Source organism: Octopus sinensis, linkage group LG4, assembly GCF_006345805.1.
Source record: "Octopus sinensis linkage group LG4, ASM634580v1, whole genome shotgun sequence".
In the NCBI taxonomy this organism is placed as follows: Eukaryota; Metazoa; Mollusca; class Cephalopoda; order Octopoda; family Octopodidae; genus Octopus; species Octopus sinensis.
Genome location: NC_043000.1, coordinates 79284245 through 79304195, shown reverse-complemented (window position 1 = coordinate 79304195; position 19951 = coordinate 79284245). Strand labels below are relative to the sequence as shown.

The window sequence follows — 19951 nt, the reverse complement described above, 5'->3', positions numbered from 1 at the left end:
TATTTTTATTGAAGGTAGTGGGCTGGCAGAATCCTTAGCACACTGGGCAAGATGTTTAGCAGTATTTCGCCCATCATTACATTTTGAGTTCAAATTCTGCTGAGGTCAACTTTGCCTTTCATCCTTTCTGGGTTGATAAATTAAGTATCAGTCAAACACTGGGGTCTTTGTAATCAACCAGTCCCCTTCCCCAAATTCCAGGCCTTGTGTCTTTAGTAAAAAGGACAATTATCATTATTACTATCATTATTAAGGTAGTGAGCTGGCAGAATCATTAGCATACTGGACAAAACGCTCAGCGGCATTTTATCTGTCTTTATTCTGGCAAGATTAACTTTGTTTCATCCCTTTGGGTTTGATAAAATAAGTATCAGTTGAGGACCGAGGTTGATGTAATTGACTTACCCCCTCCCCTGAAATTGTTGGCCTTGTGCCAAAATTTGAGATCAAAGGCGGCGAGCTGGTGAGAATCATTAGCACACCAAGTAAAATCTGTCTTTACATTCTGAGTTCAAATTCTGCCAAGGTCAACGTTGCCTTTCATCTTTTCAGGGCCGATAAACTGAGTACCAGTGAAACACTAGGGTTGACATGATTGACTAGTCCCCTCCCCCAAAATTTCAGGCCTTGTGTCTTCTGTAAAAAGGATTATTATTATTACTATTATAATGAACAATTTTCCTTGATATCTGCTGTATTTACACTTTATCTACAAGGTGCCACTTTAGTATCTGAAATAGATAACTGATATAATGTTCTTAGAATATTGGGTGATTATATCATGTTGAGAATTGGATAAATTTTTGAAATGCATGTCTACATATGAGTGCTCACTAAAGCTTCTAAAAAATTATGAAATTTAGCAATGTCATAAAATGTGAGCAATGTCCATTAGCATTATTTTCTGTATTTCTTTTATGAATGTTTTTTCTTTGTATCAAGTCTACAGAATTTTTCTGTTTCTTTCTTCTGAGTGCTTCTATGTTAACAAGTGTTGTAGCCGTTTTCATTTCCCACATTTTGCTGATCTCTATATCTAAATCGTTGAGTTCTTTAACTGTAATATTGTTGTCTGTGGGAACAGCCATATCAGTTAGGAAACAAGTTTTATCAATATGATTTTTTTACTGTTATATTAGAGTGATTTTCCAAGATAGTTCTATTGGTATGAGATTAGTGATGGGACCAATCTCAGCTACTAATTTGGGAAGATGTTCAAACCAGTTTTTAATCCTTTCTTTCACATTGTTCTTGCAGATTTTCCAATAAATATGTTGCCCTTTTTGATCATATTAGTTTTTATACTATTTGGCAGCCATTAACCCTTTAACATTCACATTATTCTGTCAAAATTAATGCTTATTTATTTACATCATTTTGAATTAATTATGCATTATATTGCAGCTTTGAGATTTTGATGAGGTAACTGTTAATTTTTAGAATGATAGTGTAGGGCTGGCATGAGAAACCAGATCCGGCCAGTTTAAACATAAAACAGGTAGAATATTTCAGCTGGATATGGATGGTTTAAATGCTAGAGAGTTAAAGAACATCCTGAGACAAAGTAGTCAGTTGTTTCTACCTGGGTGTTACATAGCCTATGCTTTGAGTCTGTTCCATTCCTAAGAATCTTTGTCCAGTAACTGTGGGTTATGAATATTGACCATGAGCTGCAATGATAAACCTTCAGTTTCGGCTTTTAACCTGGCATTTTGCAACCAGCTTCATCAGTGCATGTTACATTTTGGCTGTGTAAGAACATATTTTGGCAGGTATTGTTTTACTTATTCTAATTCCTTCTCTTTTGTCTTTCATTTGATTATTTTTGTAGCTTGAGTTGGTAAAGTATCTTTTGTCTTAAGGTCTATATTTTCTGAATTTATAGTTTTTTTTGGCTTCTTTTGTAACAGGGGACTTAGATTTTTTTATTTTCATGGTTTTAAATCAAGGCCATCATCCTGTCAGTTGTAGTATCAATACTTCAAAAACTGATGGCAGTTGTTTTAAAAGACATTTTAAGTAAAATTAGATTTAAGGTACCTTTGTGCAATGTGAGGATTTTTCTGGTTTTCACATAATTCTTTTGGTGTTCTAGAGAGTTCAGGTTTAGCTAGACTATTTGCTGCATTAAATCGGTTTTGTGAGTTCAGATCCATTTTAAGGATATAACTTATTCTTCTGTAATACTTAGGTACAGGCATAGGTGTGTGGTAAGAAGCTTGCTTCCCAACCACATGGTTCCAAGTTTAGTCCCACTGCATGGCACCTTAGACAAGTGTCTTCTTCCATAGCCTCAGGCTGACCAAAGTCTTGTGAGTGGACTTGGTAGATGGAAACTGAAAGAAGCCCTTTGTATATATATATATATATATGCTGTTAAGTATATGTCCAGTCATAGAGTGACCAGTGGTCTTGCTTCCATAAAGAGCTTAGCCCATGGACAACTAAGCCCTTTGTGGACACAAAACCGTTGGTCATTCTATGACCAGACATATACATAACTGTGTATAAATATGTTACTACTCTATGCTTTAGAGTGTGCTACTTTTCCAGATATGTGATACATTGATAATATGTGTGTGTGTGTGTGTGAATCTTTGCATCTGTGTTTTCAGGGTACATAATACCTGAATAAAAGAGACAGAATGGCCATAGACAAAATATCTTTGATCATAACCTCTCATTGGTGACACAGAAAAATATTGTCACCTGAAAATATTATTGCTAAAATCTCATCAAAAGAAGACTATCCAATTTTCTCTTTCTTGGGCATATTCTTAAATCAACCTCCTGTTTTCCAAACATTATGACATTTTTATCCCATCGTCAATACTATAACTCAATTTTATTTTATAAAAAGTAAAAAAGTTTCACAAATTTTACAAACTTAGTGTAAGTAAAACTAAAAACAATTGAAAGAAGGGATGTTATTCCTGTTTTTTAATTATAAAATAAGTAAAATGGTTCCTACTGAGAGAGGCAGTTAAGTCAATAATTGAAAATTACATATCAGAGTGGATGATGTGTTGACAGAGACAATGAATAGATATGATATATGGATGACAAGTAAATGAGTCCACAGATTTTTATGAGAGAATATTAAAAAAGAAAGAACCAAACAAACAAGACATTTTTACTTGTCATAATACTAATAAATAATCTTGAAAATTGTGTCACTTCCGCTTACATTTCAAGTATATGAAGGTTTTCGTTTCTCAATTCTTCAATAATATAAATAGGTTTTTACAAACATTCTCACTGAGATATATGTTAATAGCAAAGTTAACATTACTAATATTCCACAGTTAATATATCCATCCTCTTCAGAGCTTTCAAATTGTTAAAAGTGTAGTGAGGGATATTTTACAGAATTTTTGGAGAAAAATATGTTACAACTAGTGGTCAAAATTTACTTACTTCTTACAACAGAATTTATCCAAACAGTGGTAAGTTTAGTTATTTTCTTCACTACAATCATTTTTCTTCTTATCTCACATTGTTTAGTTTAATAATAACAAATATCAGACAATTTGAATGTAACTGACATTACACTCTCAAAAGTAATAGTTGACAACTCTTAGACAAACAGATGTCACACACATAAAAATTTGTGACTTATTTCACATTTCTGATGACTAAGAACTGCTTTAATATGAAATACTTAACTAAAACTAAAAGCTTTTTCTGAAAATATTTCATAAAAATTAATTTTTATAATGATTAGTTTAATACTTCTTGATAAACTAAAGTTTACTGACAGTTTCATGTATAGCTTGTTTTTACTACTACACCCTGGAACATCTTACATTTTTTGTAAGCAGCATGTTTCAAGGTTCAAACTTACAATTCTGAGCGATTGCTCTGCTCACATCAGATACTACTGAGATGGTACTGTTCCTGTATTGAAATTGTCAACTCACTATACAGTGCAGCTAATACCAGGTTGTAAAGCCCTCACTTTATGATTTTTAAGAAAGATATTCACTTTGTGATGGGTGGATAGATTTAATGTGAAACAGTCATTACATGCAACAGAATCAGAAGAAATGGTAGTGTGTCAAACAAATGCACTGCAGTATTTAGTTACAGTTCTGAGTTCAAATCGAGCTGAGGTCAACTCAGCTTTTCATCCTTCTAGTTTCAGTAAACTAAAGAGGCAGTTAAATACTGAGGTTGATTTGTCATTACCCTGATCTAGCATTTGTGACCTTAGCAATGTTAGAAATCTATTTTCCAGTTTATCCACGCTTACAATTACACTTATTCATGGGAACTATTTGCAACAAAGCCGAATATACATCACTGAACATAGTCACTTGATATTGCTAAACAGAACATTGACAGGAAACTATAGTCTTTTGAATTTTGATCTAAAATGTTCATAGGAGCAATGGAGTAAATAGATAGAGTTTATGGGAATATATCAGAGTAGTTTCCCTTCTATACCATCATACGTAACATGCGCACGCGCACGCATGCACACACACACACATACACACACACATGCGCGCGCGTGCACACACACACACACACATGCACGCACACATCAAAAATGATTTCTCTGGAATACAGAACTTTCACTACAGTCATCAGTGTATACTATCAGCTTCTGTGTGTGAGGATGCTAACAACAAAATATTGGGATCTAGGCAGCCAGAGATTGTTCTGCTCACATCAGATACTATGTTGGCACTGACCCAGTATTACAATTGTCAGTTATACAGTGCACTGAATACTACATTGTAAAGCCCCTACCCTATGATTCCTAAGAAAGATATTCACTTCATAGTGGATGAATAGATTAAATGTAAAGCAAACAACAGTCACTGCAAGCAGCAGAATCAAATCTAGGACTTAGATTCAGTAGTAGAACTAGGAGCTTTCTGTTATTTTCTCTTGGCCACAGTAGAATTTGAACTTAGCATTATTTGTTAATGAAATAAATTGGGAGAACTGGTAGTGTGTCAAACAAATGCACTGCAGTATTTATCACAGTTCTGAGTTCAAATCCAACTGAGGTCAACACCACTTTTTATCCTTCTATTTTCAGTAAAACTAAAGAGCCAGTTAAATACTGAGATTGATTTAATTGTCAATACCCTGACCTAACATTTGTGATCTTAGCAGTTACAGAGATCGATTTTACCATTTTCCATGCTTATAATTGCACCTACTCATGGCAACTAATTGCAACAAAACTGAATAGACACAGTAAGAATGTTAGCAATAGACATATTATAGTCTCAATAACTTGAGTAACATCTCTTTTGTTATTTATCCAAAACCTAACTAATACCGTCACCACTGAAAAATGTATCAAATGTTACAAACTGCATCATTCACTGATTTGGTTTCAAATTCCTTCAACTACAGACTATCCCTGTTCAGAAGTTACCACCAGATATACAGGATTTTGTCCAGCAGAGTTACTTCCTGAAAGGTAAGTCATCAATTGTAATTGTGATCCTTAATGCTGCTACCATACACATGTATACACAAAGGTCTATGGTATTTTATACAGACAAGTGACATATTTTGCACAGTACAGATTCGACACATACAAACACTAGATGGCATTCACTGAAAAGATTATTTAATTTATTGACAAACCTCCATTCACCAATACATTACAAACATTTGGCCAATCGATCTGTTGTATCTACTCATTGTCTTTTACAATGCTACCACCACATTTTCTGTTTCTCAAAACTAACAAGTTGTGTACCAAACTATCTCTCTCCTTCTTGGCATCTCTACAGTGTCTCAAAACCCTGGTCTAAACATTTAGTCCTCTCCTTCTTCAACAGTACAGCAACCCTTGCAATTCCCTCTTTGTCCATCTTAATGTTATTTAACTCTATATTAATTCTAATCCAGCTGACTTATGAACAAAAATGCTCCAGCCATAACCATTATCTTTATCTTATATATTTTACTTGTTTCAGTCATTTGACTGTGACCATGATGGGGCACCATCTTGAAGAATTTTTAGTTGAAACAATCGACCCCACTGCTTATTTTTTTTTTTTAAGCCTCGGAGTACTTCTTTGATTGGGTCTCTTTTGTCAAAGCACTAAGTTACAAGGACATAAACATAACAACCGGTTGTCGAGGAGTGGTGGGGGAGAAACACAGACACAAAGACTCACACACACGTGTGAGTACATGCATACATGCACATGCACACATGCACATGCACACATGCACATGCACACACACACACACACATGATGGGCCTCTTTCATTTTCCATCTACCAAATCCATTCAACAAGACTTTGGTCAGCCTGAGGCTATATTAGAAAACACTTGCCCAAGGTGCCACACAGTGGGACTGAACCTGAAGCCACATGATTGAAAAACAAGCTTCTTACCACATAGCCATGCCATTGCTACTCTTATTTAGATACAGTATATCCAGGACTACATTATTTAATATGTTCTTCCATTTTAAAGATAATTGGTGGGACAGAAGGAAAAGCCAACAACTGCTAGAATTAATAAAGCATTAGATATTAATAACTCTATATATACAGTGTTCAAGCAAAATTTGACAGGAAAAGAAAACATAATATCCCATCCAAAAATAAAAGTATTTAAAAAAATCAATAAATAACAACTAGATTATGATTGGAGATAAATATTTACTCAAAGGAGCTTTTGTCACCTTCCACCATGATCTCAAGATAGCTCCAGAACATAGTGCATGCATTCCTCTCAGTGGAAGATCTTAGACCATCTCCTTGGTCTTGGTCACCAGCTTGGCATTGGTGTTGCAGGCAGAGTGGTTGGTGTCTTTCTCAACCATGCCCCATACACAGAAATCCATGGGATTACAATCAGAGAATTAGGAGGCCAGAAATTGGGGCTGGTGAAGTTGTAGAAATTCTCCAATAATCACTTCCGACTCTTTCTGGAAGTAGAACAAGGAGCTGAATCTTACTGCCACACACATATGGTCCTCCAGCAGCAACCCTCTCCAGCCAGGGTTTGACCAGTCTCCATCAGTTTCACATAGCTACTTGAATTGAGACTAGGACCCTGTTCAAATATGTGGAGATAAATTCCATTTTATGGATGTTGTCAGAATGCCTACCATGTCCCTTCCTGCTGGCCATGGCTTCGTAGTTTCCATTGTAGCTGTCCACATCACAACTGACAGCCTTTACAGATTTCACAGCATTGAGCAGCAGTCATGGTGTTAGTATTTTGGCACCTGGTGTAAATCATCATGATACATATAACTCTTTTCCAATATTCAGGTCACTTCCAGTCCACCATGTCAGCTATTTCTCAGCTACAACTTCAATTTTTATGCTCTCCAATGCCATTGACCTTTTACCAATACATCAAACTTTCTGAAAAAAGGTGACACAAGATATTGTCAAATTTAGCCTGAACACCCTATATGTCTGCTACTACTACTACTACCACCACCACCACCATCACCAAACCACCACTACTATCACGACTAGCACCACCACTTCCACTGCCATCGCCTCTACCACTACTGCTGCTGCTACTGCTTCTGCCATCTTGTCTGTGATTGACACCACCACCACCACTACTACTACTACTACTACTACTACTACTACTACTACTGCTACTACTGCTACTACTACTACTACTACTACTACTACTACTACTACTGCTACTACTACTACTACTACTACTACTACTACTACTACTACTACTACTACTACTACTACTACTACTACTACTTTTTTCTATTATATTACAAGAACCAATAACACTACTTGTTTTTCTTGCCAAACTTGTTCCATTTCTCGTCTTTGATGCTGGTTTAGTCATCCAGACTTTGCACCAATAGAATCACCAGAACGATGCCACATTATTAACTCTCATTTCACATTAATATATCTCACCCCAGTCTCATTCCTGCAAACATCTGATAAATTGGTCAGAGTTTTATAAATTCTAAACTAACAACCCTTTTCCCACCCAATATATTTTTGCCATCAAACACTTAGAAAAAGCCAACCCAGTTCCAAACAGTATCCTCTTATGTATGTCCCTCAATATCACACTATTAAAGTACCAAATATAATCCTCCTATGTAAGTTCCTTAATTTAGAATTATTAAAGTCTATAATCTCCCTACCTTCAAGTGATTCTCATCCAACTATACAGTCCCTGGAGAAGACCACCATCAAGGAGATGTGGAGTCAAAGTTATACTTTCTGAATGGTTGACTGACTTGCTAGAAATAACACCTAAATATTTTTCAGATCACTTTTTAACACTTTCAAAAGGAACACACTTGATAATGTGTTTTTAATAATATGTTTGAAGGAAAGACAGGATGGTTATGGCTAAGTCTTTGAGCACAGGTCTGTTTAATCAAGGCAGCAATTAACAATAGCAACAACTGAGAAGTGTTTATCTATCATGATATTTCTACAAGATGATAATAAGTGGGTTAATGATGCTTTTGTGCACTAAAAGCCCATTAGCACTTTTACTTCCTAAAGTGTTACGAAGATTTCAGATGTTTAGAATGAATAAGGTGAAAGAGTTCTTAAAATTTCAGACTGGTTGATTCCTGGGAAAGGTGGAAGAGAGGAGGCTGTATCACTTGATAAGAGGTGGTTGTATCTCTAAATCCACCAGTAGAGTATAGATTTTAAGAGATTGATAGCAACAGAATTTGTATCAATATCGTTTAATGTTTCCACCTACCACTCTAATACAACTAGCTCTTCCATCAATACACCATCAAATAAATTCCCTATATTCACTGTATACTTCACTTTAAATTCAACCCTTTATACACAATAAAATTCTTGTATTCTCAATCCTACATTTCACAGGAAAATGAATGCTGGAAGTGTTCCAGTGAAGCCACAATCAGAAAATAGTAAACAAAGAAATTAGTCTAGATGATGTTTATATTACCACTAAAACAATAGGTCTCTGATCTTGCTATTAACCAAATTTTACTCAGCTTCAATCTTTCTGTGTGTTTCCACTCACAGAGAAAATACTAAGACGAGCAAATGCATCCTTAGGGTTACATAATATAATGTGTCATTAAGACTACATTATCTAACTTGTTATTAAGACTATATTAAGACTATATATGTGTCATTAGGACTACATTATATAATACATCGTGAACACTACATAATCTAATATGCTATCATGATTCCATTATCTAATGTGACACTAGGACAGAACTAGAACCTGCTTTGACTGCAGCAAAGGCAGATGTCCAGATGGAATAATCCATTTTCTGTTCAGATAGGGCAAGTTCTTCATTTGGGACACCAAATATTGTGGCACATTTTCAAATGCCAAATTAGTTATTTTAGTTGGAAACATTGGTGTTGCTACTCTCCACACAGATGAGTGAAGATAATTCTGTTAAAGTTAGAGTTCATGACAATCAGTGATGAACCATTTGGTGTCTTCAGTTTTCAGATTGCCTCTCTCCTCAGTCAAATTGAGCTGTGACCATTGTACATGAGGAAACTACACTTCTGATGTACAGTGCGTGATTGCAGTGGATATTGCTGGCTGTTCTTGTCTCCAGAGGATAGATGGGACTAGTTACTCTACTGAAGATGTAGAATTTATAGTTTTCAATTAGTGCTCTGAATTTATATAGTATATATATATATATATATATATATATATATATATGTCCATGTGTGCATGTACTCACACACACACTCACACACATATATATACACACACACACACACACACATATATATATATAATATCATTCATATCATCACACATTCCCACACATACACACATGCACACAAACACACATACACTCACACACACACACACACACACACACACACACACACACACACAAATACACTCTCATTCTCTCTCTCACACTCTCACAGAGGGACATACACAGATACATTGGGTTTAAAAACAATGAAGCACCAAACAAAGCCTAAAACCTCTTAAACCAGTTTTTCAACCACCACAAATTTTTTCTCTTTCTCTTTATCTCTTATTCTTCTCCAGAAGGATTCTACTCCTTTGTTATTGTTCATCCACGACATGAAGACGGAGGAGATTTAAGGCCGTAAGTCTTTATTATAAACACTGGATTTTAAACTTTTTATTGTTTAAATTTAAAGCATTTGAAGTGAAGGCATGTTTTTAGTATGGTGGAAATTTTGTTGATAGTGGAAGAGATGAGCTGAAGAAGAAAGAGACAAACCTCAAAAGTAAATCCACTTTATTGTTCAGTGCAGTGTGAGCTCTTCAAACTATAGTGATATAGGATGGCTAGTTGTTGTTCAGCAGCTTCAAGTTCACTCTGACCAAATGGTCCTATGGTACAGTGGAGTTGGATGAACATTTAGGAGTGACCCTGATACATTATTCCCTATCTATCTATCTATCTATCTATTTATCTATCTATCTATCTATCTATCTATCTATCCGTCCGTCCGTCCGTCCGTCCGTCCGTCCGTCCGTCCGTCCGTCCGTCCGTCCGTCCGTCTGTCTGACTGTCTGTCTGTCTGTCTGTCTGCCTACCTGTCTGTCGGTCTGTCGGTCTGTCTGCCTGCCTCTTGTCTGTCTGTCTGTCTATGGTGTGGCTGTGTGGTAAGAAGCTTGCTGCCTAACCACATGGCATCTTGGGCAAGTGTCTTCTATTATAGCCTCAAGTCAACCAAAACCTTGTGAGTAGATTTGGTAGACAGAAACTGAAAAAGCCTGTCGTGTGTGTATATATATATATATATATATATATATGATATATAATATATCAACCTAGACGAGATGCAGTTTTGTTTCGTGCCAGGGAAAAGCACCACTGATGCTATATTTCTGGTGAGACAGCTGCAGGAGAAATACCTAGCCAAAGATAAAACTCTGTACCTGGCTTTCGTTGACTTGGAGAAAGCCTTTGACAGGGTCCCCCGATCCCTTATCTGGTGGTCAATGAGGAAACTAGGGATAGATGAATGGTTAGTGAGAGCTGTGCGTGCCATGTACAGGGACGCTGTTAGTAAGGTGAAGGTTGGCAACGAGTACAGTGAAGAATTCCGGGTGGAGGTTGGGGTCCACCAAAGCTCAGTCCTCAGCCCCCTCCTATTTATCATAGTCCTCCAGGCAATAACGGATGCCCATGGGAGCTCCTCTATGCTGACGACCTTGCTCTAATTGCTGAGTCACTATCAGAACTGGAGGAGAAGTTTCAGGTGTGGAAGCAAGGATTAGAATCAAAGGGCCTTAGAGTCAATCTAGCTAAAACCAAAGTCGTAATAAGTAGGAAGGTAGACAAATCTCAAACACCTTCAGGTAGATGGCCCTGCTCGATCTGTAGAAAAGACGTAGGTAGGAACTCTATAAGATGCACCAAGTGTAAGCTATGGACACATAAGAGGTGCAGCAATGTCAAAGGAAGGCTAACCAGGAAGATAGTTTTTGTATGTGGCAGATGCTCTGGTTCAATAAAGACTGAAGATGCGCAGAGACCATCTTCCGCCACATTCCAGGGAGAAAAACTTGAAATAGTTGATAGTTTCCGTTACCTAGGTGACCAAGTCAGTAGCGGGGGTGGGTGTGCTGAAAGTGTAATTGCTAGAGTAAGAATAGCCTGGGCAAAGTTCAGAGAGCTCTTACCTCTGCTGGTGACAAAGGGCCTCTCACTCAGAGTAAAAGGCAGACTGTATGATGCATGTGTGCGAACAGCCATGCTACATGGCAGTGAAACATGGGCCGTGACTGCTGAGGATATACGTAAGCTCGCAAGAAATGAAGCCAGTATGCTCCGTTGGATGTGTAATGTCAGTGTTCATACCCGACAGAGTGTAAGTGCCTTGAGAGAAAAGTTGGACCTAAGAAGCATGGCGTGCAAGAGAGGCGTCTACGCTGGTATGGACACGTAGTAAGAATGGATGAAGATAGTTGTGTGAAAAAGTGCCACACCCTAGAGGTTGAGGAACCTGTGGAAGAGGTAGACCCAGGAAAGCCTGGGACGAGGTGGTGAAGCACGACCTTTGCGCTTTAGGTCTTACCGAGGAAATGACCAGAGACCGAGACGTTTGGAAGTATGCTGTGCGCAAGAAGACCCGGCAGGACATGTGAGGCCAGAACCCATGGCCCCTACCTGGGATGTAGTCAGTCCACCTGTGCATACCTTCCTTCTTGGGACACTTGTGAAGACCTGTTGAGGCAAGTGAAAATCAAAATCAAAATCAAAATCAAACCAAATCAAAATCGATGAACATCAATGGAATTTGCATCTTTGTGGTACCAGTGCCGGTGGCACATAAGAAGACCATCCGAACGTGGCCGTAGCCAGTACCGCATCGACTGGCCTCCGTGCTGTGGGCACGTAACAAACACCATCCGATCGTGGCCGTTTGCCAGCCTCGTCTGGCACCTGTGTCGGTGGCACATAAAAAAAACACCATCCGAGCGTGGCCGTTCGCCAGCCTCATCTGGCACCTGTGTCGGTGGCACATAAAATCACCCACTACACTCTCGGAGTGGTTGGCGTTAGGAAGGGCATCCAGCTGTAGAAACACTGCCAGATCTGACTGGCCTGGTGCAGCCTTCGGGCTTCCCAGACCCCAGTTGAACCGTCCAACCCATGCTAGCATGGAAAGCGGACGTTAAACGATGATGATGATGATGATGATGATATATATATGTATATGTTTGTGTGTCAGGGTTTCTTCCCCCACAATCACTTGACAACCAATGTTGGTGTGTTTACATTCCCATAACTTAGCAATTCAGCAAAAGAAACCGACAGAATAAGTACTAGGCTTACAAAGAATAAGCCCTGTTGAGTTGTTTGACTAAAGGCAGTGCTCCAGCATGGCCACAATCAAATGGCTGAAACGTGTAAAAAAATACATATATACATATATAAATAATTATACACACACAAACATATCATCAGTAGTTCATATATAGGATAGATAAGCACACACAAAAAAAAATAGAGCAGATATACGATGGTCTAGTGGTTAGGGCAGCGGACTCGCGGTCGCAGGATCGTGCTTTCGATTCCCAGACCGGGCGTTGTGAGTGTTTATTGAGCGAAAACACCTAAAAGCTCCACGAGGCTCCGGCAGGGGGTGGTGATCCCCGCTGTACTCTTTCACCACTCTTTCTCCCACTCTTTCTTCTGTTGGCCTGCTCGCTTAGCCAGCTGGGTGGCGTCATTCGAAGGCGAAAACAATGCGAACGCATTGTGACCAGCGATGTGTAACAACATCTGATGGTCTGGTAAGTCACGTGATCAGGTGATATATATATTTATATATATATATATTACCTGCAGTAAAGAGTAAAGACATGAGCAGGAAGAGAAACATATATATATGGAAAGGAAAGACAGTGTGCAGTGACAATTGCAGAGCCTATAAGATTGAACACAACAAGAATGATGTTAGAAGATGAGTTGACCAGCACTTAGAAACAGAGACTGTTATACTATTAATCACATGAGATATAGTGTGATGGTCTAGGTATGCTGCATTCTCTTTAGAGATATTGCTGTTAGGGTTGGTAGGTAGAAGTCTGATCAATTGATCTTGGGTTTCACCTGTTATAAGGATTGGTGAAGGTTAGCATTCTGTATCATTTTTTTTATTATGGAGCCCAGGGGAAAGATGAGAAAATGGTGGAGAAGATGAGGAGAGGGTACAGCCTGTAGTTTCTCAGAGCTTTCTTACATGAAAGATTTAAGTGGTATGTGCTATCAACCTGATAGCTTTTCTAGTTTGTGAAGCCTTCTGGATACTATTACAGTCATAGAGGCTGGACAGGTTAGTTGGTTTTCTCTAAATAATTGGTTGACTACATAATTAGCTTGATCAAGTTTAATTAAATGGCTAAATGGATAGCTGATTAAACAAAATAGTTTAGTTTAATCAGTTGATTACTATTTACTTTATCAGATCAAATTTTATCTGATCCATGAAAATAGCTGAATGATTTGGGAGGTTCAATAGCTATGGGGCAGCAACCATAGCAACAGCAGTAGTAGTAGTAGTAATAGTAGTAGTTTTTGTTGTTTAATTGCAGCTGAACCCTGATCAGACTGATAACCTCGGATGTGATTTGAGGGTGATGTAATTTCAAGTTGTAACACTGAATAATTATGAAGTATTTTTGTAGCCCTTCATCTGCAATAGAGCTATGATAAATTCTACACAGCAACCAGATTTTCCTTAAATCATACTCTCTTGCTTTGAATAGGGAAGGACAGATAAATACTATATATATTTTGCTAGGTTGCCAGCATAAACTATTGGTGATATATCAAGATGAATGGAGGGCCAACAAGGATGGAGACACTATTGAAGGACTAATCTGAGAACAAACTAAATAATACTGGCATTAGAGAGGTGATCTGCGCAATTCTTATTCTGAGTTACTACCTTCTTAGATGAGTCACCGATGATGTGATTTGTTGAGCTAATGTCTCCATTTCCTTTATTTATTTCTTCCTATTTTTGGCTTGGTTTTTATGGCTGGTTGTACTTCTTACTCCCAAATACTTTTCAGTGCGTGGGTGTGTGTTCATGTGTGCGTGCATGTGTGTGAGTGTGTGTGTTTGTGTGTATGTGTGTGCGCATGTGTGTGGGATCACAGTTATTTGGAGAAAGAAGACAGGTGTTACTTCATAAAATGAAGTAACACCTGCCTTCTGTCTAATAAATTATATTGAGATAATTTGCAATGTAAGATAGAATAAACATACAATTTAACTTTACTGTGAAAATGTATAAACTATTAATTTCTTTGTGAACAGGGGATGTTTAATCAGTTTTAGGTGAATGTTTAACAAAACAAAATAATTTAAATAAATCAACCACTTTTTCTGCTCGTGGATAGACAAAACCTGTTGTGTGGTCACTTAATTAGCATTCTACACCGAGAATAAATGTAATGTTTATTAAACAAATATCCCATAAATTTAAAATTATATATTCATCATTGTCGTCGTCGTCGTCATTGTTATAACATCCATTTTTCCATGCTTGCATGGGTTGGGTGAAATTTGCTGAGGTAGGTTTCCTATGGCTGGATATGCTTCCAGTTACTACCCTCAACTGTTTCCAAGTAAGTTAATATTTTCCCATGACCAGGCATGTTTTCATTGAATATTGAGAAATGAAGGACACCCTGTGCATGTCAGTGACACTTGTTTAGAACTATCATGTGATGTCAAGGCAAAGAAGGTGACAGTAACACATACATACATGCATGCACACATACCTACATATAAACATGTATATACACATATGATGTGTTCCTTTCAGTTCCCATTTTCCAAATCACAAGGCTTTGGTAAACCCAGGGCTACAGTAGAAGACACTTTCCCAAGGTGGAACTGAACCCAGAACCATATTGTTTGAAAGCAAACTTCTTACCACAAAACTACACCTGCATATATAAAGTTTACAAAAAGTAATATAGCTATTTCCGAGAGTTTTTACTTCTCTAATATTTACTGTAGCTGTCACTGGTAAAGCACAACTGCATTATTCTAATGCATTCCTATATTTAAAGTAAAACTTTATAGATTAGAATTAGTTTGCTCAGTTGTTGCTTCATTACAAGACACATTTTCTGTCATGTTCCTTATAAATTACATCGCGATATTTGTTTTTAAAATTAGAGAGATTGTTTCAAGTCATTCCCTGTAAGTTTCATTTTCTTTATACTTATTATTTCTTCCCTGCTTTTCCATGAATCTTTCGTCAATAATATTCCTACTTCATTGATGATAGAAAACTAGAAAACCACAATATGTTTTGAGTTGGTCAACATCTTATCATTTAATGCAGTAAAGATATATTTTACAACAGTGTTGCTGCACTCACAGCTACTCTTTTACTGGTGTCACTTTAAGGCCCTTTGATTCCAGGTTTTGTTTCCATACCTGGAACTATTTTTAATTCTGCTTCAGATTCTGCAATAAGAACAGATGAATAAGAGTGAACTAAGAACTGAGCCCTGGTGAACCCCTACTTGTATATTACATTCATCACTGTATTCATGGCCGGCTCTCACCTTAATGACAGTACCATTGTACATGGCTTGTACGGTTTCAACAAGCCTCTCCTCTACTTCTAGCTTCCTTAGAGACCACCAGATAACAGAGCAGGGAACTCTGTCAAAGGCTTTCTCCAGATTGACAAAAGCTAAGTACAATGGTTTACTTTTGGCCATATACTTATATACTTTTCTTGCAACTGACTCACCAGGAAGATGGCATCTATGATACTCCTCCCAGGAACAAAACCTAACTGCTTCTCATCTAGTTTAATTCTATTCCTAATCAATTGAGCTGTAACTCTCTCCATAACTTTCATGACCTGGTCCAGCAGTTTGATACCTCTGTTGTTGTTTCTATCTAAAGTATCACCTTTACCCTTGTAGCAGCCTACTATAATACTTCTACACTAGTCATTGGGGATGACATCTTTCTGATTAGCCTTATTAACTATGCAAGTGACTAAGCTGTATATCACACTCTCAGATATTCTAACCATCTTGGCAGTGATAATCAATGGTTCAGGAGCTTTCTTGTCTTCATACCCCTAACTATTATACTACTATGAACGCCGATGGTTGGTACCTCAATTGGTTTGATATTAAAAAGACTCTCCTTCTCCCATTCATTTTCCACACTCAACAACCTCTCATAGTGGCACCTTCATGCAGTTTTCTTCTCTGAGTCAGTAAGTGCAAGCATGCCATTATTTATTTGCACACATTTCTCCCCCACCACATCTCTATTCTCTCTGATACACTACTTCGCAATCCTGAACACCTCCCACCTCCGATCCTCATACTGTAAAACATTGACAAACCTCTCATCTTCTACTGCTCCTTTTGCTATATAAATCTGTTGCCTAGCCACCCTCTTGGCTACCTGATATAATTCCCTGCTTCTACCATTTTTCCTGTCTTTCTAGGCCCATCTTTTTTGCCTTTATAGTGCTATCCACCTCTTTGTGTCACCACAACATCATCCTCGGTATGTATGTATGTGTATATACATATATATATATATTTGTTGTTCAAGATTTTTTATGGGAAATTGTGTGTTGAAACAGATATTGATGTATTTCTGAATGGTCATTTTGCCAGTTTAGCCAATAAAAACACACGCACTATATATTTGGTGTTACTTTGCTTCAGCATTATTTATTTTTTACATTAATCTTAATCTTATTTCGGCCAGAGTTCTTTCGTCACACTCCTGTGACCGCATCAGTGGTCCTTTGCTTTCTTCTTTCTTATTTGTGTCTCTCCTTACTAACCGTCAGCCATTTTGTATTTCTATTGTATGTGTTTCCATTTGCGCATGCGTATATCTCTATGTGCATCTATGTTTAGTTAGTGTGTGTGGAGGGGATGCCTGTAATATTTGTATCTTTTGTTTATATACGTTCGTGTAATTTGTTTTTGTTTTTATTTATTCTTATTTTGTTCATGTGTTTACATCCACTTATTATTATTATTATTAACATTATTATTATTATTATTATTATTATTACTTTTTTTTTCTTCTTTCAAATTTGCTTTCATTTCTTGCCGAGTGTCTTCCCGACTCCTAGGGCAAAGAAACTCATAGTATACATTGGTAGGCCATTAAACCAAACTCAATAGTTCGTTCATTTTTTTTTTTTTTTTTTTTTCTAAGTTAAATTAAAATACATGAGCAGCAACAGTTCTCACATCGACAATGCTCTTCTCAATACGTGTGATGTACCAGTTAAGACAATCTTTTGCACTTCTTGCAGAGATGGTAAGCCAGGGATTATTCTCATATAATTTTCGGTTCCCTTCTTGATCATTCCTAGTGCTCCTACGATCACTGGTATTGTAACCGCCTTGAGATGCCACATTTTCTCAATTTCAATGAGTAGGTCTTTATATTTTCTGAGCTTGTCAAACTCTTTCGCTGAGATATTATGATCACAGGGGATGCTCATGTCGATCAATAAGCAAACTTTATTGTTTTGGTCTTTCACAACAATATCTGGTTTATTGGCCTTGATGGTTCGGTCTGTATGTATTGGAAAGTCCCACAGAATGGTTATATTTTCTCCTTCAGTTACAGCCTCAGGGTGGTGATTATACCACTTGTCGGCAGTTTTGATATTGTAATGCCAACTTATTAGCCAGTGTAGATATTGGCCAACTCTGTCATGTCTTAATTTATACTCCACTGGAGCTAAGACTTTACATCCAGAGATTAGGTGGTCCACTGTTTCAATCATGTCGTTGCAGAATCGGCATTTTGGGTCTGCTCCATTTTTCATCACATTGGCCTGGTAGTTCCGGGTTAATAGGCTTTGATCTTGAGCAGCCAGGATGAAACCTTCGCTCTCTGCTTTTAGCCCTGAGCTCCGTAGCCTCTGATGGGTTTGCTTCTGGTCAACATCAGCTTGTTTGCTGCGGGTCACATATTTGCCGTGCAGAGGTTTCTCCTCCCACCTATCAGCCAATTGCTCGTGCGCTTTTTTCGTTGCCATTATTTTCACCTTCTTTGCAACAATAATTGCCGTACTTCCCTCGGGTTATTATTATTATTATTATTATTATTATTATTATTATTATTATTATTATTATTATTATCATTATTATTATTATCATTATTATTATTATTACATATGCTTGTATGTATGTATAACAACAATACTAGTAGTAATAATAATAATGAAAAAAAATTTTTTAATTAAAAAAATTAAAAATTAAAAAAAAAATGTATATAGTTATTTATTCCCATTTATTTATTTCTCTGTGTATTTTATTTTATTATGTTTTCAGTTTTGTTTATACTGTAACCAGTTTATGGGGATCCTCTTCTGTCATATGTTGTGGTGTGTGCTAGTGTTCCATTCCAGTTTCCTATTCAGGCTAGGTTTATCTTCTATTATGTGTGTAGCTTCCGTAATTTGTCTAATTGTTGCGTCTGTTCTATGTGTGGACAAGATTTTAACTTCTATGTTGTTGATTGATCCCCCGTGTTCCTGCTCGGCGTGTTGGTATAGAATCGATGAGCTCTTTCCTTCCTTAAGTTCTCTCCAATCTTCATTTACCTGCTCTCCTATGCTTTGTGCCGTTTCCTCTATGTATGTTGTTGTCTTGTTACTGCATTGTCCCTCTATACATCTTATACTATAGACTACATTTCTGGCTTTACAGTTTGTTTGTGGGCTAAATCTACACACAGTACAGTACCTATCCGTACAGGGGGTTCTACTAAAAGGGTAAATTCTACCGATTATGGATTTAATAGGGTTGCTTGGCTTTTCAACAACCTTAATCCTTAGCTTAAGTTTGTCTAGGGCCCTTCTAAAGCGGTATGCCAGTTCACCTCTAGGGGTGGTGCCAACGAACATGACACTCTGGTATTTGTGGCTATCATACCAAGAGTTGGCCTTCCCTATTTTCTTCGTTGTCCTTTCCATAGTGTTCCACAACATATGACAGAAGAGGATCCCCATAAATTGGTTACAATATAAACAAAACTGAAAACATAATAAAATAAAATACACGGATAAATAAACAAATGGAAGTAAATAACTATATACATTAAAAAAAAATCTTTTAAATTAATAGTAATATAGTAGTTAAAATCTAAAATTTACGCTATCAATAAATATATAGACTTATAATGAAAATTAAATAAATTAATTAATCCAATATTACTTACATAAATATTAAATATTAATATAATATATGTATGAAATACATTAAAAAATTAAAGATTAAAATCAAATTATAAACTATTAACCTATCGTAAAAGAACCGTATAACTATTTTACGATCTATATATCTCTTTGGCTAAGTAATATCTTACAAATAACGTACAGTTATAATCTAATAATTAAATACATATCTTCAACAACTAAATAATTATAGAATCAAATTAACAATCAGTAGTTATATAGTATACAATATAATACAATATAACTT

At 36.9% G+C, this 19951-nt stretch overlaps 1 protein-coding gene across 1 annotated transcript in view; it reads left to right on the top strand.

Moving 5' to 3' along the window:
- The window catches only part of LOC118763023 (A disintegrin and metalloproteinase with thrombospondin motifs 7-like), a 206659-nt gene that overhangs the window by 9306 nt on the left and 177402 nt on the right, over window positions 1-19951 (top strand). The window contains exons 2-3 of the mRNA XM_036502187.1: window positions 5374-5440; window positions 10007-10067. Coding sequence (XP_036358080.1) covers window positions 5374-5440; window positions 10007-10067 — 128 coding nt within the window. The remainder of the gene's footprint in view (window positions 1-5373; window positions 5441-10006; window positions 10068-19951) is intronic.